General features: G+C 42.7%; 2 protein-coding genes across 5 annotated transcripts in view; both read right to left on the reverse strand.

Annotated features, from left to right (window-relative positions):
- The window catches only part of gab1 (GRB2-associated binding protein 1), a 46,112-nt gene extending 42,238 nt beyond the window's left edge, over positions 1-3,874 (reverse strand). For all 4 annotated transcript variants that reach the window (XM_079278353.1, XM_079278352.1, XM_079278351.1 and 1 more), the window contains exons 1-2: positions 3,420-3,874; positions 3,175-3,305 (exon numbers count right to left, since the gene is read on the reverse strand). In XM_079278353.1, the coding sequence (XP_079134479.1) occupies positions 3,175-3,246 (72 nt within the window). In that variant the 5' untranslated portion in view covers positions 3,247-3,305; positions 3,420-3,874. The remainder of the gene's footprint in view (positions 1-3,174; positions 3,306-3,419) is intronic.
- A 2,771-nt stretch (positions 3,875-6,645) lies between these two features.
- usp38 (ubiquitin specific peptidase 38) overlaps positions 6,646-12,972 on the reverse strand; it is a 10,100-nt gene continuing 3,773 nt past the window's right edge. The window contains exons 3-11 of the mRNA XM_079277925.1: positions 11,996-12,131; positions 11,768-11,897; positions 11,457-11,558; positions 10,892-11,050; positions 10,504-10,697; positions 10,285-10,378; positions 10,080-10,186; positions 8,369-9,719; positions 6,646-7,743 (exon numbers count right to left, since the gene is read on the reverse strand). Of these exons, the coding sequence (XP_079134051.1) occupies positions 7,579-7,743; positions 8,369-9,719; positions 10,080-10,186; positions 10,285-10,378; positions 10,504-10,697; positions 10,892-11,050; positions 11,457-11,558; positions 11,768-11,897; positions 11,996-12,131 (2,438 nt within the window). The 3' untranslated portion in view covers positions 6,646-7,578. The remainder of the gene's footprint in view (positions 7,744-8,368; positions 9,720-10,079; positions 10,187-10,284; positions 10,379-10,503; positions 10,698-10,891; positions 11,051-11,456; positions 11,559-11,767; positions 11,898-11,995; positions 12,132-12,972) is intronic.

Raw genomic sequence — 12,972 nt, forward strand, 5'->3', positions numbered from 1 at the left:
CAGGTTAAAGTGATGTTTAAGAGGTCTCTCACTTACTTGATTGGTTACAAATAGAAAGGCAGCATTTTCTAGCTTGTGTCGAGCCCCTGATGGTCGAGGCTGCTCAGACACAGGCATGCCTGCTGAACTGCTTTCACCTTTGAGCTCCACCAATCAGCAGCAGAGCCTCGGGGGCAAACTTTGCCCTGAGTGGTAAATCAGGTAAGCAGGGGCTCCCAGCTTCTAGTCCACTGCTGCTCAGTCTGGAGGCTCATGAAAGAGAGCTGAAAGGGGTTCATCAGGTTGAAAACAGTTCACCGACTGTCATCCGATTACCAGGAAAGGATTATTCTGCTTGTCAATCTAATTCTTCATTAATTAATTCATCAGCATCTCTGTGAGAAACAGTTTGGCGGGAAACAAGTGCATAGAACTTTGACTGCACAATTAGAGGCATTTGGTTGGCAATGTAGGTTCTGCAGTAATTGATCATCATTTCAAACCGGTCTGATATGTGTCACCACCATCTGAGCAGACCCTGAATAAGCGTTGGGAGTCAAATCAAGTAGAGCAAACATCTGGAATGGAGATCAGGAAGCTAGTGTGTCATACGGTTCGAAGTGAAAGCCGAGGTAGAGAAAAGGCTAGCAGTACTGTGGCTGAAAAACATTCAGTACCTTTATATCTATGCATGTATTAATTCGATTTTGTTTAACATAATTAGGAAAGCAATGTTTAGGTCAAGCCAGATGCTGTCTAACACATAGAAGACTCCCTTCCACACAGTGAGACTGACAGCTTATGGATTCTACGCCGGTGTCGGCACTGGTACTGGTATCGGGACTGAAGGAGTCGGACCAGTGCATCCTTTTGTTCTGATCTGAAATGTGTGCGATTCCAGGTGAATACAGTGAACTCACTAACACGACAGGAAACTTCGCCAACAGACTTCGTCGTGCGATTGCCATCAAATGCAACACGACTTACATTCAAATACTGAAACAATTCCGAGATTCCGCCCCGACAGGTAGAGCCCACTGAGCCTTTCCAGCATCAAATCACAGCGCTTCATTACCGGCTGCACGACTTCTAGTTTAGAAAAGAATGAACTTCTCCGTGTATTTTAGGCAGCGACTCACATAACATTTGAGCACTTTGTCATACGCCAAAAAACAAAAAAAAGAACAGTCAGCACTTCTGTGGATTACACAACCTCATGTGACAAACCAGTAAGACCGTTCACAGGATGGGAAACCTGGTCACAACACCCACGGTTTGTATTTTTAGATTTCATTCTATTCTAGGCCACTCGTCAGATTGGCAAAATAGGGATTTTTGAAATTTGAATATTCGTTTGCGAATTCACTTCTGCTTTACAAGGTACTAAAGGCAACAAATAATGTACATGTTCACCATGTGTGAAATACTATACTACTAAATACAATGATATAACAGACAGTATTAATTTCCCTGACACAACTCTTTCTTAATATGTGTGTCACTACGAGTTATGATAAACCTAATAACAAACGGGAAGGAGCTGCTGGTGGTGCGGGTATCAAAAACCCAACAAGTAGAAAGCGGTTTCTCGTGTTTAACGTATTTGTCGTTAAAGATAACGCACGGTTTTCAGAGATTTTCTCAAGTGATGCAGAAGTTCTCATCAGTGTCACCGCTGACACAAAACAAATGGAAGAAAGAAAGAATCAGCTGTGTGGGATAACCACCAATAAAGGCATTCACTAAAACTAGAAGGATGCACACAATTAGTAAGTGAACCAGGATTTGGACTTCCTCCACATCTAATCAGACTTTAATCTGTTATAAATGCGAGACAACCCTGTGAAAATCCTGCCTTAAGGGCTAGATTTCAGCTTTACTACTTTCAGAAAAAAACACTCCATTTGGACCTGTGGTCTCTGCAGAAACATCCCCCCGCTCAAGTTGCGGGCCCTGTAATTGAAATATCAATAACAGAGACATCCACTCATCTACAAGGAGAGCATGTAGACTTGACACCTAACGTGTGGTACTGAAGCGATTTTCTTTTGCATCGTCGCTGCTGTCGGCTATAACATTTTCTCCCCCAAGTGCAAAACAAACGAGCAGAAAGAATCACACTCTAAACAGTGATAACCCACTGCCAGCATGGAAAATTAATGTCAGAGAAAGAGACGTGTTTTGTCCCCAGTAATTATGTATTACTTACGATTACTACTCATTCAGTGTCACTGCAAGGTGTAACACTGAATGTGTGTGAGGGATCAGTCAGTTCTGGGACAGTAAACATAATGATTATAGTAGCTCTGACAAACAACTTCACTGTGCATGTGACAACTTTTCACAAACACTGTTTGAAATTTACAAGAAAGGGCTCATTGGACGTATCCGCAGTTGTTTTGTAAATGATTTACTCCTTGGTGTGACCGTGTACCACAGACTTCCGGCCCGCCAAACACTTTCTAATCCAACAATGAAAATGAGCTGATTCACAATGCAAATTTCTTGTACTGTTAATGTAAATAAGGTGCCAGAGTGCACACAACGCATCAAAATAAACTAATATAACTTGTTTATACTAAAGAAGTGCCAGGGGGAGGATCTGGTCCGGACTATGTCTTGAGTGATTGCATGATGGAAGAAGTTGCAGCTGCGTTTAACGTGACATAAAGTCTTTCAAATGTAACCAAAGCATTAACGGCTAAAATACAGATTCAGCTGTTAAAATGCAGTAAAATATCTCATGTATCCGTCATATAGGCCGAGTGTCAATCTGGTTAATTGAGTCAGTTACATTGAAAAGAAAGAAAAGAAAGCACTGCTACACCAAATGAATCTGTGAATTGTGTTCAAATCAAATCCTCAGAGGTAATGCTGTGAGATTGGAGCGCTGTGTGGTAGCATGAACTAGCTAATAAAGAGAAAAGGCCTCGGGTTTGACCCTAAACAACAACAACAGCGACAGTATGTTGTAATGGTAAAGCCGCTCTAATTGCCAAGGGGAAAACACGGAAAACTGTGTTTGGAGAAGTCACGACCCCTTTTCAGGTTCAGAAAATACCAAAACTTTTTTTGTTGACGAGGCCTACACACGTCCGTCACAACCGTGAGCGTGAAAAGCGTCCAGGGGCACGTTTCGTGTGATAAAAGGTTATTTTGTTACAATGTAACAAATAGGTTATAAAGCGCACTTACGTAACGTCTCAACTTTTTTTCAGGAGGAGACTTTCTCAGCCACCCTGAACACACCACATCTCCCCCACTCATATCGGCTCCCTTCAGATTGCTGTTTGGCTTCGTTTGTTTCTGGGAGTGTCTTCTTGTACCTGGAAGAAGAAAAAAACACGTTGGCACAAAGCTCAAACGGTTAAAATTGATATATAAAAAGTTCCTAGTGAAGTATTTTTGTGTTTTTTGGGGGGGGGGGGGGCGATAAATACCGTCACTCCTTCGAAAGTCGACTTGCCGACCAGGCAGTTCTCTGAAATGCACAGACCAGATTTTCCACGAGTTGGGAGTCAAAAACACGGGTATATCCAGGGCTCGGGTTTAATATAAACCTCCGCGGCACCGCCTTTTGAACAAATATCAACGGTGACTTCTGTATTTTGTTCAAACTGGAACGCTGTGAGGGCAGAGGAAAAAAAAGAAGGCACAGGCAACTGGAAGTCGCTAAGTTTGTTGTTGTTATATGTAACGTCTCATGCTAATTCCCGTCAAAGTGGAGAGATTCCCAGTTGGCGAGATCAGATGTGAATGTCCCACAGTGTACCGGTGCATAGTGGTCGTTTCTGCGCAAATTAAAACAATCTTCACCGTAAACACTGTGGTTCCGCCGAGCTTCCTCACCAGTTTACTCCCATGGTTCCTTAATTGTGATTGACAGTGTGGCTCCGTCTTTCCCTAAACTCACCCTCCTCTGAAACATGGTGGTGTCAAGCTCACGGGCCTAACGTCAACAGAGCGGATGTTCATGGATTCCTTCACAATAAATGTTTTGTCTTGTCCAGAACGTTAGTTTGAAGGGCTCTATCGTACCGATTTGAACTTATGAAACTAACATTGTACGTGTAAATTGTCTATGTTGTCTTTGTTAATTGATATTTGGCAGTCACAGTTATATATGCTCATTTGTCCAAACTTTCAGAGTCGTGGACTCGTGGCTACTTATTATCTTTGGTAAAAGCAGGAGTGAGACCAAATTAATTTTCACGCGTGGATCGTGATCTTCCTTCTAGGTAATATCCATGTTTAGAACGCAAAACCACGGAAATCACATTCCTTCAACATCGTCCCTCAACGTTTGGAGATTTGTTTTGAAAGTTACTACCGGATGTCACATTTGTGTAGCTCTGCTCGCTTAATTACTGTCGAGGACGAAATGGGGAGGCGGCGGCGGCGTGCAGTGAAAACTATAAAGCTCAAACATGGGACATGTAGTTCAACAATCGTTTGTGTGCCGTCCCAAAACACAAGAAATGACTGTAGGACGGTTTGATAGATGCAACATGGTGTGACAGAGCCACGTGCACCTCTGGGTGATTACAAAAAGTGGACTCAGACAATTGCAGAGAAGACAAAGAAAGGACCCACCTCAGTCTGAACCGAAGTCTCCCAAGGGATCATTGCACGTCTAAACTACATTGTCCATAATGCGTGAAAAACTCCTTGTAAAATCATGTAATGTTCGTAGGATATAAGGAAGGAAGACAGTGCACTCAAGGTGTCATAGTATGGCATTTATCTTCTGTGGTATGAAGTCTCATTGTTGCATATAGAGTAGCCTACAACAGTTTAAATATCAGATATTTAGTCTTTTTTACTTCTTAACAATGCCTTGAAACTACAACTTATATCAGAGATATCTTTTGTCAGCATGTGATTATTGAACTGAATTCTAAGATAGATAGATCAGAAGTTTCATAAACTACTGTCAAACACCACAATGGTCGATAAAGGTATTGTAAAGTGTAATATTGATCTGGTTTACCATATCTGATCAATATACCGGACACAGCACTCACAACTGGTCTACTTCACAACAGCAAAGACTTGCTCCCTGTCGACTCCCAATGGTATCCGAGGAATCGTATTGGAATGCCATTGTAATGGTGAACACTTCCCCCACAAAGGATGTTTCTTCGTAGCCATTCTTTGCCATTGCACATTACCTCTTTCAACAGCCGTGGTATTGATGATGAAATAGGGAGCAATTACAGGATGTAGACACAATACACCAATTACTGTTAATGAATTCTTTTTCATGACAGCCCACCATATATTTAGCACTATTCAGTCCTCGGCACAGCATTAATTAGCTTGTGTGCAACATTCAGGATGCACCATGCTTCCTAAATGTGGCATGTCTAAGAGGCTGTGCATTTGTGTCTGTGAAGCTGTCTTTAATATTGCATCTTGTTGCTTTACAGGTGCATACATCTTCAGTGTTTGTGTGCAGTGCAAAACTAATTTGTAATGACACCAGATAAACAGACCGGGCTTGCTGTCAGTAGATTCCAAATGAATATGCTTACTGTGTGCAATGTATGGCACTATAACCTATAACAAATTTGAAAATGATAAAATCCTAATATGACATTAAATTGAACAGACGATAGATCATCCCATAAATGGTGTTCAACAAATGTGAGGTGAAAAGTGGAACGCTTCGGTTGATTAATAGTTGAGAATCAGTGATTTTTGTCTCCCTTAAAGTTTTTGTGCTACAACAGTTTTTTCCCATATCAATCCCTAATTAGTAATAAATGGCACCTATGTAAATCCTTTGCTGTTGCTTCATTACGACTGTCGTTTATTATAAGCCCATGGGAACAGTAAGTGACTGTATGTGATTTCCCAGTTCCTTTTTCAGACACTGCTTTGTATACTCACTTCCGTTTATGCAAAAAATATTTTGCAGTCAAAGCAAAAAGATGATACATGTGCTTGTTTTGATGAATTCTGCAACAATGTACACTCCCGTTTCTTTTCTTTTTTTTAAATCAACAAAGTAGCTTACACCATAAAAAGATGCATGCTTTGGGGTGGGATTATTGAGGTTAGTAGTGTCAATAACATACTGAATTTAACATTTAATCATTTTCATTTTGAAGCATCTATTCAATTAAAAAAATGTATTATTTGCAAATCCATCTTGTCACACTTAGATCTAGAAGACAACTGGCATTAGTGTTGAACAGTCTGTATATACTTTAAGAATATAAACGATGCACAGTGGGTGATCATCCCATAAAAAACAAGATGTCGTACTCGAGATCGCTCCTTGTGGTTAATATCTTCTATGCAGTGGAAATGTGACAAGTGGTCACGCAGACATTGAGGCTTAAGCATAACACTCATCATTTTGTTTTTTCTTCACATTTCCAGATAAATTAGTCATGTCAGCTCAATCGTGTAGTCAAGAATTGCCTTTCATCCTTAGAATTTCTTATTTAACATTTCTATTGTCATGTTAGTCATTACATTTATAGGTAAATCCCCAACATCTGAACACATCTTTAAATAACTTTACCTTAAATAACCTGCCTGGTTAAGTAAGACAATACAACGTAAACGGGTTTGTTTTTACTGTAGGGACAGGTGAAGCCAATATGAATATTAACACAATACAGCTGAGGTGTGTATCCTTACAAATTCCTCTTCCAAAATCTGCATTAAATTTATCAAAAAGGCACATAAAATCAGCATGAACACCAAAGTCTCCCTGAATGATCAACTCAGAAGAACACATTAAAATATGCCGTCAAACAGTTAACTGTTGTAAAATATGTTCAAAACACCACCCATTAGTCAGCATTAAATATTCATGTTGAAAATGCCTTCATCGTGCAGATTACCCAAATGTAGTATTCAATTGTCCACACATAGTTTTGTATTCCATATTTTTCAGTATGTACATTTATTGCATGAGATATGAAACCTGTAAAACACAGCAAAGCACACATCAAAAAAGATCCAAATATCATGAAAATCAGAAAACAGCTTGTGAAGAAAAGCTGCATGCAAATCAGAAAAATACACAAAGTTTGTGAGCTGCATGTTCAGAATGACAAATCAAAAAAAAAGTCTGTTTATCTTACAGTTGAATGCTTTCTTCTGTACTGTGCACTGCACATGCATGTATTTGCATACATTTGTGTGTGTGTGTGTGTGTGTGGTAATATAAACACCACGACAAGCCAGATAACATGAGCATGTTCTAGACTCAACCAGTATCACACATTTATCAATGTATGCAATCGATTATTATTACTGTCATTTAAATTGAAGGGAGAGAACACATTTGCAAGTTTTGAAATTTGGAAGTTTAATGAAAGCTTACAATGTTGAGATCACCAAAAACCAATCTAAATAAATAAAATGCAATCAAATAATAACAGTGAAACAGTGGTGTAGAAAATATTTCAGTAAGAACAAAAACAACTGTAGTATCAGAATCAGCGCAGACGCTGTTGTGTGTGTGTGTGTGTGTGTTCGATTTCACTGCTCTTTTCAGGGGGTTATATGCACATCTATGGTATGATCAGTTCTCGACTCTTTCAGTGCCAGTTCATCTGGTTTCCTGCAGCAGATTTTCCTTCAGAAGACCAGTCGACTGATGGTATTGAAGCCCCCACCCCCTCCCCCTCCACCAGATGGGCCGCAGCTCCCTGGTGGGTTATTGTCATCTGAACCGTTGGGCCTGAATGAGCAGGAGGACGACGGCGCCTGGAGAGCCTGGGTCCGAGCACTGCCCTCCTGCTCCTATTGACAGCGTGGAGGAAAGAGAAATGTGTCGGCGTTAGATCACTTCTTACGTGTAAAGAATATACACATATGAGGTACGCCAAAGAGCTAATTTGGCACCGCTGTAGTTCAATTTGACAGAGCTGTCACGTAACATTATTACAGCACCCTCTAGAGGTGATTTACTTTACTCACTCACCCGAGTGCACTAGAAAGTCAACTCGACACAACACAGTTCAATGACTGGTGAAATTGCACCTGATGTCTTGTAACGGGACAGTTCAGATTTGGCTTCAAGTTCAGTCAAAAAACAAAAAATCCTATACTCTCTTAGTGTTCTGTTTTCACTCAGCCTCTCTCCATCTGAGAGAGTCTTGTACAGCCCTCGACTTTCATAATAACGTCACGCTTAGAGGGGTTCGCGGTAATGATGTTAAGCGTCAAATGTACACGAAGCATGAAAAATAAGCACAGTGGGTTCACCCAAAATATCCAATGAACCTCTTAGCAGCAGATTAAATACTTGCTCTAATGCTAATCACTTCACACTTGGCTAGCATTAATTGGTATAATTCATAAGGAACGACACAATGCCTGTAGGTGGGAGAAGTTTTTTTTTTTTTGTTGGTTCACCCCCACATACCTGTAAATACAGCTTGTTGTCCTTGATTATAGCGTCCAGTAGTTCTTTCTGCAGGGGAGGCTCAACGCTCAACCTCATTCCATTTGCCATCAGTCCCCCATTTATGTTCTGCCCCGGTAGCTCCTGCTTCCTGTACATGAGCACATACGCCGTGTCCTTGGGGAAGCGATTTGTAATGTTCTGCACCGACTGGAAGGACGTGAATGTCACTCTGCTATCGTTGAACAGCAGCCAATCCCTTGTCTCCTGGCGACTATTAGGCAGCGCGCCTCCTTGTTCAGGTGGAATTGAGAGAGCGGAGCAAGTGGAGAGGCTACACTCGGGGTCACCATTCCCCAAATCCTCCTTGAGGGCAAAGTGGTTGGCTGGATGCTGTGCTCCATCTGCTCCATTAATGTTGTGACCGTAAGAATAGTAGTGGCCACTCTCCGACGATATCCCAGAATGCATCACCACCGAGCTGAGGACATAGGGCACTGACTGGAGTGACATTTCGCCGCCTCTATTTACCTGCTCTGCTCCAGCTATTCTCTCCGTCTCCTCTTCCTCCTCGTCCTCGTCCTTTTGAGACGGTTTGAGCTTCTTCGCCAGATTCTCGCTGCTCTCGGGCGAATCCACTTGCAGAGGAGAAGAGGTGCAAGAGGAACATTGTGTAGGCATTAAAGGGGCGTGGACAGGAAGTCCCATGAGTGGCGGGATGGTGACGTTGTCCAATATCTTCCTCCGGACGTGGCATTTGGCATCGTACGAGAATCGCAGCAGGGTGAGGATCAAGTATTCAGGTGCTGACACCACTTTCATGGTCCTCTCTGCCCGCTGGAGGGAGCTACACTTCTCACAGAAATAGGCATTCTCTTCATCCAGAATCTCTGGAGCCAGGAAATAGTTCACCAAGTCAGGCACAGACAGGGGAGGCTCATTCGTCACGGACACAAAATGGACATTGCTAGCTGGTGCTTTGGCCGAGCCCGGCTCAGGAATTTCACTGCCGCCATTGACGGATCCCTGACAGAGAACCTTGGGTTCCTCAGAGGGCCCCTCGGGCTGAGGGCCGCCCTGAGAGGCAGAAGGACAGAAGGCCAAAGAGAGGTCTGTGAAAGGCTCTTCTTTCTCGGAGATGCCATTGCACTGCATGCAGCGAATACCTGTGATCAGCTTCCCCCCAAACGCCCGTTCTATCAAAGTCCTCCCTTCATCCTCGGGTTTGATTTCCGCCGGAGCCAAAGACGACTCCTCGCCGTTCTCTGGAGAAGTCGGACCCGCTGGGTCTTTGCTGCTCGTGTCAACAGGGGGGGCAACCTTTGGCTTAACCGATTCCAGGACTTGAAGTGTTTTCTCCTCTTCGTGCAACCTTGGGATCAGGAGACACTCAACATTAGAGGAGAAAATACAACTGCAGTATTGATTTTAATGTGTGCCACTGCTGTGATAGTGTACCAGATCAACCCCTCAGTCACGTCCATTAGTTCTAAAGAAAACCATCAGAAAACCACAGTCATGCTCACTCAACACTCTAAACCCTTTATGCGTTCTTCATAGCAAAAGCTTTTTTTCAGTTTGCATTTAGTGATACAAAGATGTTGCACTAACATCGCACAGTTTTGCCTCGTGTCATTCATCAAGGGGAGCAATAAAGGAAAAAGACATTTTGTACACACACTAACTTGACACATTCTGTGATTCACCAAATGTGCTTGGAGAGCGACCGTACCTGTCCAGAAGAAACCGGAGGTACTCGGAACAGTCCTGCTGAGAGCCAGCATTGAACCAGGGAGGCCGAGATACTTCCAAGAAGTTTTTGGGAGCGTATGCTGCCCTCTGCAGGAAACAGACAGGCACCACAGAGTTCGTTGTGTCATCAATAATAAAAGCTCTCTCTCTCTCCGTATATATCTATTACACAGGACAACACTAACCTGAGTGTGTGCAAGGAAAGCAAAGAGCAGCTGGAGCTTTTTCATTAGCGGGTTGGAACCATTTAGATGTAATGATAAAACATGCCGCCTGAAACTGAAAGAAATAAAAAATAAAAAAGGTTAACTACACTCAGACTGTCTGTGATGCATGTTTCAACATACAAATATAAAAATGCAACAAGTGTGCATGTGTGTTTCTTGCACACACACACAACTCACTCTGTGGCCATGAAGAGGGTCTGGATGATGCTGTTCAGGAAGCAGGTGTTCCCCAGGTTGACCAGGCCAGTCTTGCCGGTCTCAGACTTTCCAACTTGCCTCAGAGGACCTGAGGCGAATGAGTTGGATTGGGACGTCCAGGCACTTTGATTCAACACCAGCTTGATCTTCTCCTCTCCGGGTTTTGGGAGATCCTGAGAAGAGACATTTTAAAATATTAGATAAGAGAGCACACTTACGAAGTTGACAATTAAACTCTTAAAGCTTTTGATTATTTATGCAATGTAGTAAATATCCTTCCAAGTTAACTGGTTAGCAACATTTTTTTTAAATACCTATATACATACATGAACACACACACACACACACACACACACACCTCTTTTACCTTGATGGCCTCTAGTATGTGGTCATAGAGGTCAGGGAAGCCGGAGTACTGGTACATCATGCAGTGTATGAGCTCAGTGAACTGCAGCAAGAACGCTTTGCTGGTGGGGAGACCATCTGTCCTCAGAGACTGGACCAGATGCACCACATGTGGAACAACCTGGGACGGTGAGGGATGAAGACAAGACACAAACGTTGAGGACACCGTGGTGCTGGAAGGTGCTGCTAATATTAATCACAGAAACATGCAGCACGGTCAGCCAGAGGGTAGTTGCCCATCGGGAACCCCACAGAGGGTTCAGCCTCATTTGCTGAGTATTTTGGAGAATATATAGTTTTTTTTTTTAGATACTAATGAAATTGTCCAGCTCAAGGGCCATTGCCCCGACGTTTAAGTGCTTCACACATCATTAGGAGGGGAGAGCGCTGCCGAGCCTGGGGGTTCTGGGAAAAGAAGTCTATGCGGCTTTGAAGTCATTTAAGCCAGAAGAGAAGAAAATGAGAAAACCAATCGAGTGGCCGTATGAGAAGGGAAATGGGCTGTGAGGAGGCAGGAGATCCCGTACCAAATGGAAGGCTTCAGGAGAGTGCTGGAAACTCAGCAGCATGTGGGAGAGCACAGATAGCGCTCCCTGCCGCACAATGGGGTACCACAGACGACTGAATACCTATGGGTTAAAAAAAAAAAGTCATTAATACATTTATACAGCTCTGGGTAATATATCTTAATGAAAAAAATGCTGCAATCCAGCTTCATTATTACTGCAGTTTAACATCTGCGTAGCTTTTTTTTTTTTTAAATGCATGCAATTTATGACTGACTTCTTCTCCTTTCTTCATCCATAACAAATCAAAATGACGAGATCCCACTACAAACCAGTTCAATTTTAAGCAGAGTGACATCTATGAGGATAGTGAACTTCTGAACGGCAGCCAGTCCCTTCAGTAGAGCGATGACCCAGGTGTCAACATGTTGGGCCAGAGGCCAAGAAAGCCAGTCAATCATCCTGTAGATAGAGCGAAGCACACGGAGTGAGAACAACGTGTAAACACGCGGGTAGGTTATGGCAACATCGATCTGGGATGATTCAATGCGAGAGGTAACCTGCAGAGTGCTTTCGTCATGCTTGCATCTTTGACATTGTGGTCCGTGGTGAGACTCTTGATGAGCACGGTGATCATCTGGACGGGGATGTGCTGCACCAGGCTGGCCAGAGCAATGGAAGGGTCAAAGGAGGGGTCTGCAGGAGATCAATCACAGTAGAGGTGGTACATCACTACACAGCATCTGTTATTTTTGCAACACCACCACAAACTAAGGCCTTATATTTAAGCTCTTCCTGTTGTTTTGTCCATCTCCTGTGACTTGGGATGAAACAAGTTTTAAAACATTGAGTGTCTGCTGATATTGAGCAGAATAAAATACCCATTTCTTTGTACATAATACAGCTGCACAGAGCACACTTAAACTAAAGTAGGCCTGAATAAAATATCTAAATTGCTCTGCAGCTGCGCATTAAGAAAAGATATCCTGCATCACAGCTTTCCTTTGATGGTTTCCTGTAGTATTTGGATATAGTTCCACAGTGTTTGTGTAGCATCTGGGAAGAGGAGTGTGGATCTGTTGATTTGTTAGTGGGTCCGGATTTTGACACCAGCATTTTAGAAGCATAGCTCGCCTGAAAAATGGAACTGAAAACGAGGCGGCGGCCTTTTAAGCCAAAGTGGCTCTGCTTGCATCGCTCACTGAAGCAGGCTGCCTGCTGTTTGTTATTTTGTGCTGCTCACTAGATTAGTATTCTGAACCACATCTTCACAGCTAATGCTTCAATATTTATCCGTGACGAAAATGCACACCTTGTGGATTTGAAGGGGGTTTGTTTTTGCTCCAGGGATTTCTCCAAGCAAGTGTAAAGTGAGGCCATTACCTCGAAAATGACAATAATCAGCGAGCCAATAATACTGAATGGATGAACATCAGCCAATCTATTCAAATGAGAGAACTAAAGGATCAAAGTCAGCTTTTGGCAGGGCCCTGAAAGAAAAACTAAATCAAACAAGGTAACTCTTCCTCGGTGTTCC

Source organism: Melanostigma gelatinosum, assembly GCF_949748355.1.
Source record: "Melanostigma gelatinosum genome assembly, chromosome: 11".
NCBI classification, from domain to species: domain Eukaryota; kingdom Metazoa; phylum Chordata; class Actinopteri; order Perciformes; family Zoarcidae; genus Melanostigma; species Melanostigma gelatinosum.